Source organism: Catharus ustulatus, chromosome 9, assembly GCF_009819885.2.
Source record: "Catharus ustulatus isolate bCatUst1 chromosome 9, bCatUst1.pri.v2, whole genome shotgun sequence".
Taxonomy (NCBI): domain Eukaryota; kingdom Metazoa; phylum Chordata; class Aves; order Passeriformes; family Turdidae; genus Catharus; species Catharus ustulatus.
In genome coordinates this window covers 15573731-15593659 of record NC_046229.1, presented here as the reverse complement: position 1 = coordinate 15593659, position 19929 = coordinate 15573731, and the positions used below count along the sequence as shown (strand labels likewise).

Here is a 19929-nt window from a genome sequence, read left to right as displayed (position 1 = left end):
TATAGTCTCAGTCAGTGTCAGGAGCAGTTTTGCATACTCAATGTGCAATCCTTGAGGAAAAGACCCCACAGAGGATGCTTACCAAGTGCCCTGCTTAATCCTGCTCCTTGCAAGAATCATTGCAGAAAGGTTTTCTCCTGCTCCTTTCAGTTAGATTTAGTAGATTCTTCAGTAAAGGCAGAGATAAAAGGAGATATCTGTACTTGCTGCATAGCAGAATGGCCTCTGACTGCCTTGGCAATCACAATCAGCTATTTCTGAAGATTCTGTTCTCCCATTACTTTGGGACTGCTGACGTGTTTGATCTGAATAGCTGCACTTTCTGTCTCCTGGCAGACCATGCAACAGATGAGCGACCACCGCTACGACAAGCTGACAGTGCCTGACGATGCCGCAGCAAACTGCGTCTACTTAAACATTCCCAGCAAGGGGCACGTGCTGCTGCACCGAGCCCCCGAGGAGTACCCGGAGAGTGCAAAGGTGAGAGCCACACCAGGGCTGCCAGCCAGGCCTCTGGCAGCTCCTTGCTGCCCTGGGATGTGTGTGAATCCCAGAGCCAGAGGGCCCCATGTGCTCTAAATGTTCCTGTGGATTGGCAGTGATGGGTGCCTTGGCACCTGCTGACAAATCCATGTCTGTTCGTTCTGTAAATACTTAGAGAGAGAACAGAGGTGTGATGTGTAATGATTTTGCCTTACATTTTCTTTCCTGAACAGGTATTTGAAAAGCTGAAGGACCACATGCTGATCCCAATAGCCAACACAGAACTGGAGAAAGTAGATGGGTCACTCACCTGTTGCTCTGTGCTTATTAACAAAGCTTCAGAATTATGAGTTTACAGAGTCCCTCCCTTGTAACTGGCAATAATGTTACACACAAGGTAGACGAATCTGTATCCACACTTTTATTGTTTTTATTGACAATCTACTGTACCACTGTGCTACTAACCCTTGTTTACAAATTTTTTGCATTGTGAATTTTTATTATGTCCTTGCGGATGGTATTTAAGGTGGATGTAGGGTTTGTTGGAAGCACTGAAGTAAGTTAGTCCCATGGGCTAGCAGAAGACAATTAAAATGGCTAACCCTTAGCTTTAGTGATTTAACATATCAGTGTGAAAATTTTATGAAACCCAGCTAATTCTCAGTATTTCAAGCACCTCTGTTGTCTTTACACTGTTCCCTTCTGTCTTCTTTTCTTTTGCTTCCTTGCTCTATGTGTTTATTTCCTTCCTCAGTCTTCTACTTTCAGTGGTGCAAAGTATTAGGGGGACTGAAGAAAACTCAGTGGGCTCAGGAACCAAGCACCTTTTGTGGTAGGGAAGCTTTCCATGCACTAAATGGAAGAGTGGGCAGTGGATTGTGCTTACTGTCCTGGCCACATCACAGTGCTGCTGCTGGGCAGAGTTGTGGCTGGGATCCATTTCAGACATCAGGTGCCAGCTTTTGGAAAAGCTTCCTCTGATGGGAGGGTTCAAGGGCAATGACTGCCTGGGAAACTTGCATGACAGAAGAAGAAAGTAGTGCAGCCACACAAGTTGTCTCCTGCAAACTCAAGTCCCAGTTTTCTGCTAAGACCATGACTTTCAATGTGGTGAGAATGGGAGAGGAGTTTTTAAAAAGGTCAGATCCTAGGAAGCCACAAAAATTAAATGCAGAGATTCAGAAGAGATCTAAAGTATGGGGGAGTTGAACCTCTTTGTTTACATCTTAAAATTTGTTTCTCCTTTCTGTTTTCTCCTTTTTTGGAGGCCACTTACTAGCAAAATTCAAAAGAAAAGAGTGATAGAAGGAGTTGAAGGACAGCTATTCCTGGATTATGCCCATGAATAAAGGAAGCTATTTTTTCCTGGAAGATAGTAATTTTTTCTTTATCTGCCCTTGGGACAGTTTTCCTTGGAACAATAACCATCTTATATTTTTTTAGTGGCATGAATATTCACTGTGGTATTCAGTTAAGGCAAATATAATTTTTGTAGCAAATTCCTCAACATGTTTACCCACTGAGTCATAGCTTTTTTTTTTTTTCACCATTGCAAAGTGAAGCACACACCATTGTATTCACATGCTTCTTGTTAAATCATTTGTAAGCTAAGGATGGGAGCAATTCCCAAACAGAGGCAGTAGGGACTCTCCAGAGACTGACAAATAGCCTGAACATGTTGTCAGCTTCCTAGACATCTCCTCCACCTTTCCTGGACCACTTGTGGCATGGTGCTGAGGTACAGTAGGAAGTGAGTGAGGGGGTTTGGCCAATGTGGTCTGCAGGAAAACACAGTATTAACCAAATGCCCACTGGGATATGCTTTGGAAACCTGCGTGCTGTTTTGTGCCGTCATAAGGGAGGAAACACGAATACTCATGCTCATGGGTTCTCTCTGGCATATCTCACACTGCATCTCAGTGGTAATGAGAGGAAAACCCCCTGGCAGCTGCCAGGGTGCACCTGGTGTTCGTGGGTGCACTGTTTGTTGTGATGACAGGAGGTACCAAGGTAGGTGTCGTGGGGAAGAGAGCAGTGATGAGCAAATACACATTGCGTGTGAAAAGAACATGGCCCAAAGGAAGTTCTTCAGCCAGCCAAACAGCACGTGGGGAATTTTTCTATTTATGACTCTTCTGTCCCAAAGGGTTATCCTAATGTTTTCCCTTTGTCTCTTCCATTCCCATGCACCATCATTTAAACCTGAGCCAGGTGATCAGGCTCTAAAGATGTAAATGTTGGAGTGGGGAATCTTTTTCTGCCTTCCCTTGGTGCTTTTTAAATATTTGATAAAGTATAACACATTTCAAAATAACTTGACATTAAACAGAGATTTTGTGCCAAAAAGTGGCCCTGCAGTATTGAGCTGTGAGCTCCTAAAGGCAAGCTGCACTCTGTTAAAAGCCTGTGCAGCTGTGGGAGGTATCAAAGCTGAAACAGCCCCCCCATCCCAACTTGTCCATGTACCTCCTGGGCCTGGCCCCCATCCATGTCCTTCAGTCCCTCTGCCCTCCTCTTGCCAGGGAACCAGAGCATCCAGCTACACTGGGAGTGTTAGGCTGTAGGATTTCTATTATATTTATCATTAAGTATTTCTGTAGTGTTGGTTTTTGATTTTTTTCTTCTTTCACCCTCTCTCACCTCTCACCTGTCTCCTTCCTCAGACTCATTTCTAGTTTGCTCATCAAGGCATGACAAGCACTTTTCTCTTTTACTCCCAAGTCGTTTTACCTTCTGTTGCCTCAGTTCTTCCTTGAGTCTATTTCTTCACTTCTTTTTCACTGTTCACTCTGCAGTATCCCAAGCCATGATGGACTATCCTAAACTCACTCCCTCCTTGAGTAGGTGCCAGGAGAGAGGAAAAACTGACAGGTCTGCTTTGGGTCTGAACAACTTCTTGTGAGCTGGAAGGATGACAGTCAGCAGGAACTGTAGATCCAGAGAGTAACAAAGGTGACTCCTCTATTTAAGATTTCTCCAGAAAAAAAGAACCATTTCTGGTGACTCTGTTGTTACTTTGTGCTCCTGAATGCCTTAGAGTGGGTGACAGTGAATTCGCCTGACTCCCTAGGGGAGGGAGAGGAGTTGGGATTTCAGAGCTGACAAGCAGCTGTGTAGACAGAGAGGTTGGTTTTCCATCTCTTGCCATTCAGATTCCCTTGGCTTCAGAGCTGCATTTTGGCGTACAGAAAGCAAGGGAGCAGCTGAGGGACTGAATTCCTTCAGTTGTGTTCAAACTAACTTCAGGCACAAAATTTAGGTGCTCTAAAACCACACCTGCTTTCTCTTTCAGCCTCAGTAGGAATCACAGCTTCTTATCATAGATGCTCTAAATTACATCTTAGTCAATGCCAAAAGTTACCTAAGCTGGTTAGTGGGATCACCCTCACCTCACAGCTTCTCCTGGTAATCTTTATTCTGGCATTAGAGAGGAAGATATTATGAGCACTTCAGTTTATGTATTTGCAGTATGGTACTAAGAATTAAAATAATGCCAAATGCTTCTGTTCTTGCTGTTTATTTTGCTGTTGCCCAAACAAAGAATTCAGTTGTGAGGACATTTCTGCAGTGACATGTGTATCTTATGCATGTCCTGTACATTTTGTCACCAGAACATTTCTCAGATGCCTGATATAAATCATCATTCTTGATTAATACAAATAAAATCCCAAACCAAAAAAGGAGATGAGACACTGAACACTGATTGTTGCCCACATAAAACTCTTGATAACAACTGTCAGGCTGTATGACAGAGCAGAATTGTACAGAAGTTCTTGTGGTAATAGCTCAGCAATGGGGCTTGAATTACTCATCAAAGGATTTTTCCTTTCAGCAATCAGTTTAGCCCAGTTGAAATGAAAGAGCCAGAATGTGCATTATGGATATTTCATGGATGGTATCTTTGCTAAGAGTTTAGGAAGATCTGTGATATGTGGGTTTCTTTCTTCAACAGAATGTGAATGCAGTGTCTCTCTCTGTAATGAAAATGTGAATGCATACTGTATCTTATGAGATAAACTTGAATTCTTTCATTTATGTATTTTTGTGTTTACCATGCTAATAATGAGTTTTAAATAGATGCCACTGTGTGAACCTATGCTCTGATTTTTTTGATGATTTCCATGTGAAAGAAATAGAGCTCACAGGCACCACTATGTCCAGTTTTGAAAACAAAAAGCCAGTATACAGAATGCTGTTTGTTCACAGCAAATTGGAAAATACGGGAAAAAATGAGCTTTTGATTTTGTTCAGCTTCATATGTGTTTTATCAATGAAGTCAGAGCAAAATTAATAGAGAACATCAATATCCACATGGAACCATTTGAGGAAAATAATTTACTATTTAAGATTGTCTATTTTTGCTTTTATCGATAAGGAAGCTGAAAAGATAAGCCTGCTTAAAGAATGGTATTTGTTAAGTGATTGTGAACAAAGTATCAGTGGACCTCATGTATTTTCAGAGAAGTTTTAACTGGAAGTGTGATGTAAATTGTATAGAGTTGTATGTGAATTGTGTTAGTCACTGTTTTACATTGTATTGTTCTGCAGTGCACAAATGTGACTACTGAGCACAGAAGTATTACATTCATTAAACTTAAACTCTTGTTGCAGTATATAACTCCCCACTTTTTGTGCCAAAAACATCAATACATTCCATAATCAGTTCTAATAGAGGTTTGCACTTTGATTTTTTTTTGTGACTCTTGCAGTTTCAATACTATATATCTCCATCATGAAGGAATAAAGTGTCAGTTGTACCATGTCCTGTGTAGTTTGTGCTTCTTGTTTTAGAACTGAATGTATATGTATTTAATTTAATACTGTTTCATGCTGTCTTTTTATTTCCAAGTTTATTACATACCTAGAAGTAAATCAAATTATAGACACTAGCCCTAAAACCCTTAAGTCTGTTAGGGGAAATCTTGACTCTTTAAAAAACAAATTATAATTTTAGACTCTACATTTAAGAATAATGTGCAGAGAGGAGATACTGCCTGTGAGTGGTCATGATTAATTTTATTACTGTCCAAGGTAACAAAACAGATGTTAGCATAGCACAGTCTGTTTCTCTGTGTTTACTGTGATTTACAAAAGGTGAAGCTACAAAGGTTTAGTGGCATTCCCACTATGGTTAAATTATTCACCTACTCTTGTGTCTTTTCTCCCCCACAATCTCAGAAGAGGTGACTGCACTCCAGACATTGCTTCGAGGTATCATGGCAGATAACTGCATGTCATATATCTAAATACTTTAGTTGTGTGCTACAGCCAGTGCTCGTGGGGCCGCTCTCTGCTCGCAGCCTTGGGCTCTGATGCCAGCAGGTGGCAATTGTAGGGTCCAGGAGCTGGGGAAACCGTGCGGTTACTGAGGGTGTGTGAGGGCTCGTGGGCCATCAGTGCCATCTCCTGGCAGCCAGGAGTCAGTTGTTCAGGGCCTCAGTATTGTTCTTTCAGCTTTTTAAGAGACCTAAAACAATTCAACAGAGTAGGAATTAATTAATAAACTGTAGCAAAATAATTGCATCGCTTTCAAACTGTATTTTGCTAGTATAATAGGACTAAAAACAAACCATGATCTATTATTCTCCTTGCCAGAGAAGTAGGGACAAAGGATCTAAATACAGCCTTTATACTATTTTACAACACTGGTTAAAAATATGATTTTTATACTAATATACTTAAATCAGTGCTGTGCCTAATGTGAATACATTAATATTTTAAACTACTTCATTTACATGTGTACCTATGTCTACAGGACAGAGTTGGTACCAGTTTACTTGAATTTGTTTCTAAACGGGAATTATTAAAAATTAGAACATATAGACAAGCCACACCCATTTGCCACATTAAGAAGTTTCTCATAGAATATCAAACCTGAAAAAAGCAAAATCATAGTAATTCAACAAGGAGTATTCTTTGCAAAATTTAGCTGTAGGATATTACTTAACCAAGTAGAGACTTCTACACTTGAGTGTACAGATTCAGTCCCCACTCCAAGTACATGCTGCTTAAAAAACATCAGTCACTTCTGAATATCAAGTGCCTGTTATTCTCCTGAAATGAGTTGCATGCAGAGTAGCCTTCTTCCTGCTGCCTGGACCATTAAATCCTGGTAGGGTGTTTTGGCATTAAGTCTGCTAAAATATATTCTGTCCTTGTATTCTCTAGCCACATGCTCTCTTCCTGACTGCTGAAGTTAAATCATTCCAGTTTGTCTCCTACACGGCTCAGGAATCAGCAGCCTAACCCTGCAGACATCACATGGCTTTGAACTGCACCTCTTGCTGAGCAAGGTTATTAACAAACATTCTAAATCCAGAATGCATGATAGATGTGCTTATCAGCAGTGTTGTATGGAGCCAGCAAAGTCCACCTTGAAGAAGAGCTGAAAGGCATGTGATTTAATAAACAAGGGTGGGAGTCAGGGGCTGGGAAGATGCCTGGCTCTGTTTCAGAAGTGCTACAACCAGTACTCTTGGAAGCACTGGAGAAGCTGAAAGCTTTCCGAGTATTTTGGGTGCACAGCACTGATTTTGGAGGATCAATGTAAGCACTTGAACTTGGGAGCCCTCTGAGCAGGAAAATGGGAGATACACAGTTTACTCTGCAGAGATACACAGCTTTATAAAATTCCAATGCACTGCAGCAAAGAAAGGCTTCTTGGGGTGGGAATAACACTGAGGAGGGCATGGGCTGTGAGCAGAGGTGTGCCCCAGAGGAGCAGCAGGAATGGAGCTGGATGGATGGCAACCAGGGCAACCAGTTTGGGGATGCTAACACCCAGCTCTGCAGAAATCAGCCCTGTGCCTAGTCCTGTATTTTTCAAGTGTTCTGGGCAGGATCTTCGCTTTTATTTTAAAGCTGGAATTACTAGCACTGTAAAATACATATTGTCACAATTAATATTTTAAGTACTATTGTATTAACAAAGCATGTCAATCAAAAACTTTGCAAAACTGTAACACTACCATAAAACTGGCAGTTTTTCCTTACTGACAGTAAACCTTAATGTTTACCGCTCCTACTTTATGTTCATGTTTATCTGCCGAAACGAAAATTTTAGGAGTGCACGACCAGCACCCTTGCAGCTCTGAGAATGCCGCCTGCTGAGGCTCCGGGCGCTCCCCTTCCCCGGGAGGCGGTGCCGGGTCCGGCGGGACAGCGGCTCCCTCTGCTGCTGCCTTGGAGCACCGCGCTGAGCACAGCGCGGGACCGAAACCTGCGCGCCCCAGAGCCGCCCTCACGACGTGCCAGCACCCGCCCAAGGCCCTTTAACGGCCACACGTCCCAGAGGCACGGAGAGGGGCAGCTCCAGCCCGTGTCCCGGCAGCACAGCGCTCCCGCCGGGAGGCAACCCCGCCCGTCCCGGCCCGTGCGACCGGACAGCCCGGCCGTGCCCCGGGGGCGCTCCCGCCCCGGCGCGCTCCCGCTCCCCACTGGGCGGGGCCGGGGGTGGGTGGGACGCCTATCCTGAGCGCCCATTGGCGGAACGGGCCATGGGCGGGGCCGAGCTGAGGCGGGGCGGGGCGCCGGCCCTGAGCACCCATTGGCGGAGAGGGCTGGGGCGGAGCCCGGGCGGAAGCGCCGCCCCGCGTGGGTTTCCCCAGCGGCGCCGCCGAGGCTTCCGCCATGGAGGGGCCGCGGTCGTGGTCGAGCTCGGGGGGTGCGGGGCGGCCGCTGACGGAGGACGAGATGGCGGAGGTGAAGAAGGATGTAAGTGGCGAGCGCCGCTGGGGGCTGAGTGCCCGGGCCGGGCGCGGAGCGGCGAGTGGGGCCCGTGCGCGGGCGGGGGAGCGGAAGCGCTGTGGCAGCGGGCGGGGGGACGCGGGCGGGGGCGGCGGGCGGGACGGGACCGGCCCGGGGACGCGTCCGGGAGGGCGGCGGGGAATGTGGGGCAGGGCTCTGCCCTCCAGGGTCCCCCGGGTGTTAAGATGATGACGCCCGGGCCCGGTGCTCACCCCGAGTGCCTGTGCCGCGCTCTGTGCCGGTGCCGCGCTCTTGCTCTGTGCCGCTGCTGTGCCGGTGCCGCGCTCTGTGCCGGTGCCGCGCTCTTGCTCTGTGCCGCTGCCGTGCCCTGTGCTGTTGCCGGCCGCCCGCCCGGCGCGGGCGCAGCTGCGAGGGTTCGGTTCTCCCGGTGTCCCTGCGCCGCAGGAGGCAGCAGACGGGATCAGTAACGTGGTACCCAAAGCTTGGCTGGAAATTTATGTGCTGCTCCTGAGGACAATAAAGTTCTTTCTTAGAAAGCGTGGATATCTTCGTTAAGTATACTTCGATATTTTTGTTGAGGTTTACTGTTCTGGATTTTCCCCTATACTTTATTCACTGATGCCTGGAATCTGAGGGAAGACTTCATCCTGATTCATTCTGGATTAATTTATTTCATCGTGAGACTGGGAAGCAATGTGCTTCAACCTCAACAAGTGATTGCTTAATTGAAAGAAAAAAAGTAAAATCACAGTTTAATATTGTTTATTGCCTATCCATGGTTCTGTTTGTTATTTACAGTGTCTTATGTTTGACTCATTGGGATTTTTTAATGTTCTTTTAAAATACAGTGAAGACTCCTTGCTGTTTGGTTTTTGTTTCTTTCTACCTTTATGCTTAAGTGATTTCCTTTGAATGCTTTGTCATAGTTCTATGAGCCATGTATTTCAAGCTAGTACTCGTCTCTGTGGAACCACAGACTAACTCTGCAATAGGTGGCATTGTGTAGTGACTCCAAAAAAGGATAAGAACTACTTGGGTGAGACGGTGCAGGTATAACATGACAAGTACGTTAGTGTGGGTCAGTGACTGAGCTCGTGGCTGTGTCTCACAGAAGTGCATAAACAGCCCTTAATCTTACAGGTTGTCCCATAGTACTTGGAGCAGAAAGGATGGAAACCTTAGGTAGAAACAAGTAACATTCATTTTATCATCGAAATGCAGTCCATAAACCTCAGATTTTAAATGTTTGTTCGCAGTCCAACGTGCTGGTTCAGTGTAAATGCACTCCGCTCTCTTGGAGCTGTTCAGGTGCCTTTGATGGGATCGCTGCAGCCAGGGTGCTGTGCTAGCAGAAGCACTGTGTGCTAGGGGACACCACACCTCAGGCAGCCAAAACAGACAAGGATGTCTTGGTCTGGGTGAGCTTGCCTTGAGGAGGAGTTATAAAGGTTGGAGTCTTGCAGTTGAGAGCTGAGAAGGGTGAGGGTGAGCCATATAAAATCACTCATATAATGGAGTAGGGTCTCAAAAGACAAAAAGCAGCCACTAATGTTGTTGAGAGTACATACATTTATTGATGAAAGTGCATGTATTTGGATGTCAGTAATTTGTTGAACTTGTCAATAATGGGATTTATTTATAAACCTTTTGACCTGTGAGTATTTTCATACTGTTGCTCTGAGACTCCTTTTGCTCAATGTACAGAAAACATTAATAACTGCAGTATTTTGCAGTTGTGCCTCGAGGATACAAACAGTATGGGAATGTGGCAGTCAGATGATCAATGAAAATGGGTGTATCTGTAGACAAAGTGAGTAGGTGCTGTTTGGTATAATTTCATTTTTACTTGACTGTTTTGAAATGTGCTAACCTCAGAGCTTATGTAATCACATTTTCTGTAAGTAGTCACCTTGTTTCTTAACAAGCACTGGAACTCCTGAGTTCAGTCAAAGAGTTAATGGAAGTGATAATTAGGTAACAGTTTTTTTAAAAAAAAATTCCACTGAGAAAAATCTCAAGTAAGTAACATGGCAGCAGCCTTAAAAATTCTTCTGCTAACCTGTATCAAAATCATCTATGTTCCAACTACAGGCTTCTAAATAATTTGAAATGTTGTCTGATACTAGTTTGTTTTGTTTTTCAGGCTTTAGAAAGGATGCGTCCTTATCTGTGTGATAAAATCATAGCTGAGAGACACTTTGATTACCTACGTTCTAAGAAAATACTCACCAGGGAGGACACAGAAGAAATTTCTGCTCGATCTTCCAGTAGGAAAAAAACTGGGAAGTTACTGGACTACTTAGCAGAAAATCCAAAGGGACTAGATGCTTTGATTGAATCTATCAGACGAGAAAGAACACAAAACTTCCTGTTAGAAAAGATAACTGATGTTGTGTTGAAAGTCAAAAATGAAAAGCTTGAAGCTCTTAAAGGTAACAAATTTTTAATAATGTTGTGTATGACATAGGTTTTATTTTGAGGGTCTGCAAAATTAAGATCAAAAACTAAAGTCTTCCTCTGGTGTTTGGAACAACATGTTTGGAAATATTACCAGTTTGTGTTAAAGATCCTAGTGATGTATCCTGGCTTTACTTTTTTACTATCTGAACACATCAATCATAAATAACAAGTTGCAAAAAAACCCCCTATTGTGTTGTTATGATGGATAAATCTGTCTTCACGTTTCAGTTTTGCTTTTCAGAAATGGGTGGTTATCTTCCATCTTGCATTTCTCTTGAAGCTATTTGCTGCAGTGGCAGGATGCTCTGGTTTAACTAAACTTCGTGCCTCAGCAGAAGATATGCTAGCAAAGGCAGCTTGAGGAGTTCCCCCTATGCCTTCAATGCCACAGCTTAAAAGTAGACACTGTAAATACAAGTGCTTGTTTTTTCATACAGGCTTAGAGGTTTTGTTGACACCCAAACCTTGAGGTGACTATGTGTACTCATATTTTAAGGCAGAGGAAGAAAGTATAGGCTTTCTACACCAAAAGCATTACTTCCCCTTCCACACCCATCAAAAGGCAAATAAGGAAAAATACATTTTAACCATAGAGAAGAAGGGCCTGAGGTTTTCTCTGACTTCGGGTAAAATAGCCTTCAAACCCTGTCCACTTTGGAGCAGAGTCATCAAAAGAAACTCTTAAAAGTTTAAATAACACAGTGAGAAACATCTAAAAAAGTTGGGCTGAAGAGCTAAAGTGACTTTTTAAAATGAACTTTAAGTTATGGTGCATCTTTGTCAAGTACTATCTGCTAATGAGTACAGAGAAACCATTGACATCAGCCTAGGTAACCTGCATGTTTGTTCTTTAATTTGCCAGGAGTTCTGGATGTCACAGGTGAGATGAACAGTCAGTCTGTTAAAAATACGGCCAATTGATTTTTGAGTCTTACTGATGTTAAATCAGAGCACAGTTTTAAGATGTCCCCATACTGTAATTAAATCCAGTATCTGTTTTTTTGTCGTAGGTTTAAGCTGCAGCACCTGTATGACCTCACTGTATGGAGGAACAAATAATCTTTCTAGATCATATTCTGATGAATCTAATTTTTTGGATAAAACAAAAGACAAAGAATCTACCCAGATACATCACCCAGAAGAAGATTATAGCACTGCTGCATTTGTGTCTGCTGTCTCTCTTCATTCAATGAATTTACCGATTGCAGAGATGGGAAATTCACAGTGCAGTGTTTTCTCAGCCACCCTCCCAGGGCCTGGAGACCCTGGTGCACCCCCTCTGCCCCCAGAGCTCCAGTCAGAGGAGCAAGAGCCATGCAGTGGTTCAAGTGACAATTGCTTTTTGCCTTTAAGATCACGTTCTGTTCAACCACAGTGAACACAGTGACTTTCATCTGAATGGTACTGAAACTTTGTTGATGTCTCATAAGGGTTAAAAAATGTTTTCAAACTGTTAGAAAAATTGGAGGAAATCTATCTATGCAATTCCTGTTTTAATTTTGTAATTGTTTGATGCTGGAGCTGCTTGATCTTTTTTTGTTTGCTTTTGTTCTTTAGGGAGCTTTTTTTTCAAAATATTGTGGTGTTATACCGGCAAATGTTTGTTTTTTAAACCATTGTTTATATAAGATTTCATATTTAGTTGCAGATACTTTAGCTGGAATTATGAACAAATATGCCTTATCTTTCTGTAGAAACAAATCAGCTTTTCTTAATGTTTCTGTGATGGGCGAACTGGGAAAGGTGGTTAGGAAAAGTACTGAGTATGGAAAAAAAAATCTGAACTAAAAGCTTAAGCTTACTTACCAGAAGGCTTAAACTCATTTACCAAATTAAATGTTTCTAATTAGGATAAATTCTGCTCTCCATGTATGTGTGTGCTGCTCCATTTGCAAAAAACCTCACAAATCTGGCCAAATCCACGCTTATTAGCAAAGAGTCTCTTCCTTGTGTGAACTTTGTCCTACTGGTAAAGCAAAAGGCAGCAGGATTGCAAATATACTTCTGCAGGCCTTGCATATTCTGCTTGTATGTTAGTTAAAGATTCCTGATTTGAGATGCACTTTAAATACAAATTCTCTCTAGTACTGGAAAAGGAATGTAAACTAATGGCATCACGAGGGCTGTAGGAAAACATTATTGTGGGATGCTGTTAAGGAACAAAGCTTGTATGCTTTGTCCCACTGGGGAAGTGGAGGAGGAGTTGTGTGACAAGCAAGTATCCGTACCTGAAGGACTCTTGGAAATATGGCACTTCAGATAACTCCTCTTCAAAGCAGACAGACAGGTTTACATTTCAAATTGTTTAGAGTCAAATACATTTTAAACTGTTTCAACATGGGAAGGTTCTCATTTCTTGCCATCATGTAACATACTGTATTTCTCTGGAATTGTAGCCTACCTTTTGTGCAGGTGCCTATAATCATTTCAAAGTGACCTGGTGGATTCTTAGTTTGACATGTGTACAGTTGTGTTCTGCAGTACTACACTTTAAAGTGATGGGATGTTTTCAGTGTATTGAAGGGTAGGTTTGTATTTAAGGCCCTAAATTATTTTGGCTCTCATACTATGTATAGCCTTGTAATGCCATTCCAATGCACACCCGGGTAATAGTACTAAACTGTTCTCCTTTTGTGGAGACAGGCCACCTGCAGGACCTTAGTGTAGTCTCTATAAATTGTTTTTCATTATTATTCTGGTTTTGGAAGTAGATTAAAATAAAATACAATGTTCAACTGCACTCCATCCCGAGTATATGAACATCTCACATGTGAGAAAGATATGTTTATAAAAATCCTTGTTTTCCTCATCTACATCTACAGTCATAGACTGTCTGGACAGTGAAAGTGCTTTTCAGTGAAACTGCTTCGATTAGATGGCACTCTGGAAATTAAGTGCCTTAATATGCATGCCAGACTTTGCTCCTTAACATGAAATTAAGGATAGGATGAACTCCCTCTCCTCCATGAACTTGAATTGTAATTGCACATACTTGGGACATCTAAAAAGTGATTTGTCTGAATGCCCACGGTAACCACTTGCAGTTAAGAGCTTAAGAGCTGTACTGAGGCTTGAGTCCCTTCCTGAATTCTTGTAAAGAGAAGAGAGTGAGCAGGGTTGGGCTCAACAGAGAACATGCATCAGCTCAGGATGGAGGCTGCCTTGCTGCTCCCCATCCTGGCTGGCACTGTGTGCAGCCTGCAGGGACCACTCCCAGTGGAGCCTACAAACCTGAGACCTTGAGTGAATGTATTATCTTAGCAAATGTTTATAATGTGCATTTTTAATATGTTTTATCACAACTTTTGGAATAAATTCTTTTGTATAATTGCCTGTTTTTCTGTCTGCCTTGCTCATTTTTGAGATGTACAGGTTGCAAAGCAGTTCATGCCGTTACCTTGCTGTGTGGTTTTGGTTTTGTGTGTGCGGGAGGCTTTTGTTCTCTGTGTCTTTTTAGAGAGGTTTGTCTTTGGAAAGACTGACTTAATGTGAAACGCCTGTGCCTGTAGGACTGCACTCAAGAGCAGTCTGTAAGGAGAACATTCATGAGAAATCAAGAGCTCTGCTGCTTAAGTAGTTTCTGCAGTTTGTGACTACTCTTACTAACCTGATTCTTGCTTTTTTTCAAATGACTGTATTGCTCAACTTCCTACGGATGTGAGAAGAGTTGCTTCCAGCCATGCAGATCTTGATTTCATTCTTAAATTAAGATTTTTGTTTTTATTAATAGCAGGGGAGAAACAAAACCTTTGAGTGCTGAGATGCATGACTCAAAAAAGGATTTACAAATGCTGCAGGGACTGTGGTGTCTCACTTCAATGGTTGGTTTCATTGTACTTTGTGTATAGAGCTTATTTCAGAATAGTGATCATGGTATTGATTATGAGTGATCAGCTAGATATGTTTCAGTATCTTTACAGTAAAGCAAGTGATCATAGTATAACCAAAACCCCTTCCTCAGATCTTATCCTGCTTATGGTAGTATAACTAATCTGAACGTGGTAGTAATCTGAACATAGCATCATAAAATATGCTGAATTGGAAGGGAGTCGTGAAGACCACCAAGTCCAATTCCAGCCCTGCACAGGACACCTCAAGAGTCAATCCCTGTGCCTGAGAGCATTGTCCAAACACTTCTTGAACTCTGTCAGGCTGGTGCTGTGACCACTGCCCTGGGCCCTGTTGCAGTGTCCAAACCCCTCTGGGTGAAGAAATTTCTCTTAATATTGAACCTAAACCTCCCCTGACTCAGCTTCATCCCATTTGAACAGGACCAGTATTTTAGCTGATGCAGTAATGCATGTATCAGTCAATCTCAGAGGAGGTCTACTACGAACTTTGTCCAACAAATTTGAAAATCTGTTCTGGTAAAGATACGTCCTTGACAGGTGCTCTGTGTCTGCCCTAGGTTAGCCCGTGATCAGACTTTAGGAAAACGTGTTCCTTCCACTTAGGCCTGCGGGTGTGACAAGGGAGAAAAGAAGGTTGGCTGGGTTTCGTGTCTGATTTTCGGTGTCCGGTCACTCGAAGGGAATGAACCCGGCTCCGCCGTGAGCCCTCCCGCCGGTGCCGCCGGCTCGGGCCCGGAGCGCCGCGGGCCGGAACCCTCGGCGCGGGCGCGGTTTCCGCGGGCGGTGCGCGGCGCGGCCCCGCCATGGCGGCGGAGGGGGAGGACCCGCTGGGCTATTTCGCGGCCTACGGCAGCTCCAGCTCCGACTCCGAGCCCGAAGAACCCCAGCCCGACGAGCGCCCGGCGGGAGCCGGCGCGGCCCCGGGGGGCAGCCCGGGGCGCCCGCGGCTGCCGTCGCCCGACGAGCTCTTCCGTCGGGTGTCGCAGCCGCCCGCCTTCCTCTACAACCCTCTCAACAAGGAGATCGACTGGGAGAGCCGCGTCCTGCGGGCGCCCGAGGAGGTGCGTGGGGCGCGGGGTGAAGGGAGGCGGCGCTGGGGCCGGCCCGAGCCCCCCGGCCCGCAGTGACGGGCACTGTGCTCTCTCCCGCAGCCCCCCAGGGAGTTCAAGGTGTGGAGGAGCAACGCCGTGCCCCCGCCGGAGACCTACAGCCCGCCCGAGAAGCCGCCGCCGCCGGCCCCCACCCTGGACATGGCCATAAAGTGGTCCAACATCTACGAGGACAATGGCGACGACGCGCCCCGGCAGGCCGGCAAAGCCAAGTTCCTGCCGGACGAGGAGCAGGAGCTGCTGGAGTCGGGTGAGGCCCTGGCGTGAGGCGGCGGTGCCGTGCGCGGGCTGTGGGGCTGGCAGGGCCGGGCCGGGCGGGTTCCCTGCGGGTTCCCTGCGGGTTCCCTGCGGCTCTGGGCCCGCAGCAAGCTCTGCTGGCTTCTGCTCCGCTGCTGCCAGGGGCAGAGCGCTCTGGCTGCAGGGATGGGCGGAATGCGGTGCCGGTGTTTTGGCTTTCCTGAATCAACGCAGACCCTCGAGCAGTCTCTCTGCTCTTCTCCTCCACATTCATTAGCAGGGGAGCATTAGAATCTGTAGCATTGTAGTTATGTGAAGCTAACACGTTCACTCATGGTGCTACTAAGAACATGGTGTGAGAGCTTCAGGTGCTGCTATGTTGACTTTAGTTGTAGATGTAGGTTGGATTATTTTTATAACGTTTGCAAAACTTGGGGTCCAAAAGAGGAATCAAATAGTATGTCCATGGGACAGGTTACTGAAGAAAATAATTTCTATCCTCTCCACTTTCAATGATGGTACAAGCTGTAATGGTAATTAAGGAAGTAAATATTTTATAAGTTGGAGGATTTTTTTTTCTTTAATTGCTAGAGAAAGAGAATAGCCAGCAACAACCAAGAGAACAGAACCAGAAGAAGAAATTGTGGGCTTTCAGAGCACACAGTAATGTTTTCATTCATTGGTAAAGTTGTCAACAAAGCTTTTCCAAAAGAAAGATTTTTTTTGCTGTCTTGTGTGGGTTTTTTTAGTTCTGGGTGTTCTTCCTCAGTAGCAGTTTTTATGTCTTGCTCCATATGTTCTATATGTTTCCCCTGTCCATGAATTTCTCTTAGTCAGCCTTCATCCAAAGGAAGACAATAAAAGGTTAATTGATCTTGACATTATTTCCTGCTCCAAAAATGTAATTTTCTAGCTTTTTCTACTAGCTAGTCCAATAATACTTTTTTAGAACGTGTACTGTACAGTAGCATAAAACCTCTTTTTAGTTACCTGTAGTGATCTGTGATAGTAATAAGAAATAACCATTCCTGTTTTGTCCACATATTGTCTGCATTCCACAGATGAGGATGTTGTCAGTTAATACTGCAGTGTCTTTTCTCCAGCCATCTCAGATGTGGTTAAGTCAGTTGTTCTGAGACAGGATGGGGTTTAAGACAAAAAACTGGCTTTGCTGACTTTGATTAACTCTTTCTTTTATTTAAAGATGGTGAAAAAGATGATGAACCGGCTTCCGCTAAGAAACGTAAAGTAGAGTCTGGAGAGCAAGCAAAGAAAAAGAAGAAGAAGGTATAAGCAGGGTGTTTTGGATTTAGACATAATGAGAATTTCAAGGAACTTGAATTCCTCTGCTGGAATAGGAAACAAATATGTGTTTACTGCATTTCTCACTCGTATTGGGTAGGGAATTTTGTTTCTGTAGTATGCTTGCCTTTTGGAAAGCACAAAATCAAATGGACAGTGTTGTGGTAGAACTTGTTTACTGAACAAAATTTACATCTGTTTATTTAAAACAAGGATTTAGAAGAGAGATCCATTGCCATGGATACTTGTGCTCATGCAGGTTACAGGGCTTCACAGTATTTTGTTTATCAAGAAACCTGGTAACATGCGTTTTTCTGGACTGACTTTTCCTTTGTGTCAAAACCTTTTATAAAGGAGTATATACTAAAGATTTTTTACGTACCAGTCTGTGATATGTTCACATAATGTTGTTTTTAAATGTATGTATAGACTGCAAATAGTCACTGGAATAAATCTACATTTGAAAACATCTGTGGTATAAATATTGCATTGCATGCTTGGTGAAGAGGAGTAATGAATTCTGTATTATATGTCATTCACTGATGTGTGACTTAACAGATTCCTCAGGGCTTTTTTGTTTAAATAAATACACAACTACAAACTGAAAAAATGGACTTAAAAATGGAGTTTAATATTTTATAATTATTTTGATGTTATGGGATCATCATCAGTGAAACATGAGACTGATGGAGGTAGAATTGAAGCATGTAATGTCTTCTTCCTGAAACAGAAAATAGAATCAAGATATTTATGTGGACAAAATTTATGACAAAGCTGTGATAGTCTTTGCTGAAAAATTGTATTTATTTCAGTACGAACAATTGGTAGTCTTCTCAAAGTGCTAGTCAGTATCTGTTGCATTTGTGGTATGCTGCTGAGTGGGTTTTTGGGTCTGTATATAACAAGGTACCAGCTTGTACTGGATTGGAGAAAAGATTACTTCAGATAAAGATCTTGTGCCTTAGAAAATCTGCAGTGAGATTAGCACCTACTAATAGAGGTTTATGTAATTAAACTTTTAATGTAAAAGTTTGTGTTTTCTATTTTCCTTCTGTCTTGGACTAGCTTTACTTTGGCAGAACAGTTTGTGTATACGTATGTGCTAATATGATGTTAATTTTTTTAAAGTGATTTTAAGATATTTTTTTTAACCTCAATATATAGAAAAGTGTATTCATTTTTAGTGACTGTACGAAGATGTTAGGAAGTTACGCATTCTAGCCTTGGCAGTGTGATAATGCTTTCTCTGGATCCTTGTCTACCTGCAGACTCTGCAGCTGCTCCTTGCCAGTTTCACAGGCTGTGGGGCCAAATCTGTGCTGTATTCTCCCCCTTCTGTGCCATTAGTCTGGAAACAATTCAGAAAGTGACACAGCTGAGGGCTCCTTGTGGCCCCCTTTCCTAGCACAAACTCAGATACCAGACACTGTCCTAGCAAGCTCCAGGATGAGGGATACTGTCATGGCAAAGCTTACGGAGTGCCAGCTCGCTGTAGGCTTTCTCAAAATACTCCACCTGCATTTTTGAATCTTACAGTAGTTCTGTTTGCTAGCGCGGTGCTCCTTGAAGAGTGTTATAGCTGAAGGTTCATGTCACCAGCTCTGGAAATAGGATGCATTCCCATGACTGCTGTGACCAAGGAGGCTTTTGTCCGTTTTATTTTTGCTCTGCTATTCCAGCTCAGGAAGTTACCCTGCCAATTGCTCCTTGTATTTTCAGACCATATGATATACAGAGTATCCAGTTTTCTTGAATTTAACACCATCTGATACTCACTCTCCAAGGAGAAGACCAGCATGTCCCATCTGGGAGAAGAACAATTAATTGTATTTGCAGGTTGTGGGAATCTTCATGGTAAGCAGTGACCATGGCATCTTCCCTGTTCAGGAAGAAATGTTCAGGAGAAATGGCACAAACAACTCTTCACCTTTTTGTAAGGTAAGGCATCTTCACAAGGCTTTGAGAGCCTGTGTGCACCTGAATTATCTGGGTGGATTGGTTCTGTAGCTGTAAGGTTTTTTTTGTAGAGATGCTTTAGTGCATCATCTTCAGAAAAAGATAATGAGAGAAGTGGTACAATGCTGCAGCTTCTGAAGCAGCTCAAAAGACTTCAAGAAAGAGGTTTTCTTCAGGTTTGAGCAGCCAACAATGAAAATTTGTCAACACATCAGGCTCTGTGAAACATGTGAGTGAACACCAATTAAACTTAAACTGAAAGCTTAGATGTTCAGAAAATCTGTAACTACAGCATAGCTTATCCTGGATTGTCTTTCAAGGGAAGGCAGTGACAGTGTACATACACCCCTGCTGACAAATGGGGAAGATTGCCTCTGAAAATTAGTGCTCTATTGACTCATCATTCTACTGTTTTTATGATGAATCAAATTTGATTACAATCATTATGTGTAATGGGGGAAAAAAGGCAGTAAAAAATGCATACAGGTTTGATTTGAGGAAATTCTCTTAAAAATTTGTCAAAATCAACGAAACAGTGTCTGGAAGGCAATTAGTTTGCAATGAGCACATTGTGTTGCTTCAGATGCTGGCACAATAGCAGCTGCAGTGCTTGGCTTTCCAAGAGACGCAGGATGATCTGGAAAAGAAGAATTCACGTCAGTATAAAAGTACAGCTGTTGAGGGTAATGGAAGGCAGTGCCTCTTCCCAGAAGAGCTGACAGGGAGGTTGTGGCAAAGCATTCCTCTGTTACTGTTCTGTTCCTGTTCTTGATGCAGACTAGTGCTCTTGAAGCACTGATTACAATAAATAGTTTCTGATTAGC

At 43.4% G+C, this 19929-nt stretch overlaps 3 protein-coding genes across 4 annotated transcripts in view; all 3 read left to right on the top strand.

The window, feature by feature from the left end:
• The window catches only part of DDAH1 (dimethylarginine dimethylaminohydrolase 1), a 101539-nt gene extending 96294 nt beyond the window's left edge, over positions 1–5245 (top strand). For both annotated transcript variants that reach the window (XM_033067158.2, XM_033067157.1), the window contains 2 exons: positions 337–480; positions 717–5245. In XM_033067158.2, the coding sequence (XP_032923049.1) occupies positions 337–480; positions 717–833 (261 nt within the window). In that variant the 3' untranslated portion in view covers positions 834–5245. The remainder of the gene's footprint in view (positions 1–336; positions 481–716) is intronic.
• A 2810-nt stretch (positions 5246–8055) lies between these two features.
• Positions 8056–13987, top strand: BCL10 (BCL10 immune signaling adaptor). The gene is made up of 3 exons (XM_033068039.1): positions 8056–8196; positions 10334–10622; positions 11661–13987. The coding sequence occupies exons 1-3, from the start codon at positions 8113–8115 to the stop codon at positions 12026–12028; spliced, it is 741 nt and encodes a 246-aa protein (XP_032923930.1). The 5' UTR covers positions 8056–8112; the 3' UTR covers positions 12029–13987.
• A 1249-nt stretch (positions 13988–15236) lies between these two features.
• Positions 15237–18181, top strand: C9H1orf52 (chromosome 9 C1orf52 homolog). Its single transcript, XM_033067509.1, has 3 exons — positions 15237–15562; positions 15653–15860; positions 17052–18181. Exons 1-3 carry the CDS (start codon positions 15305–15307, stop codon positions 17138–17140), a joined length of 555 nt encoding a protein of 184 aa, XP_032923400.1. The 5' UTR covers positions 15237–15304; the 3' UTR covers positions 17141–18181.
• Positions 18182–19929: the final 1748 nt, after the last annotated feature.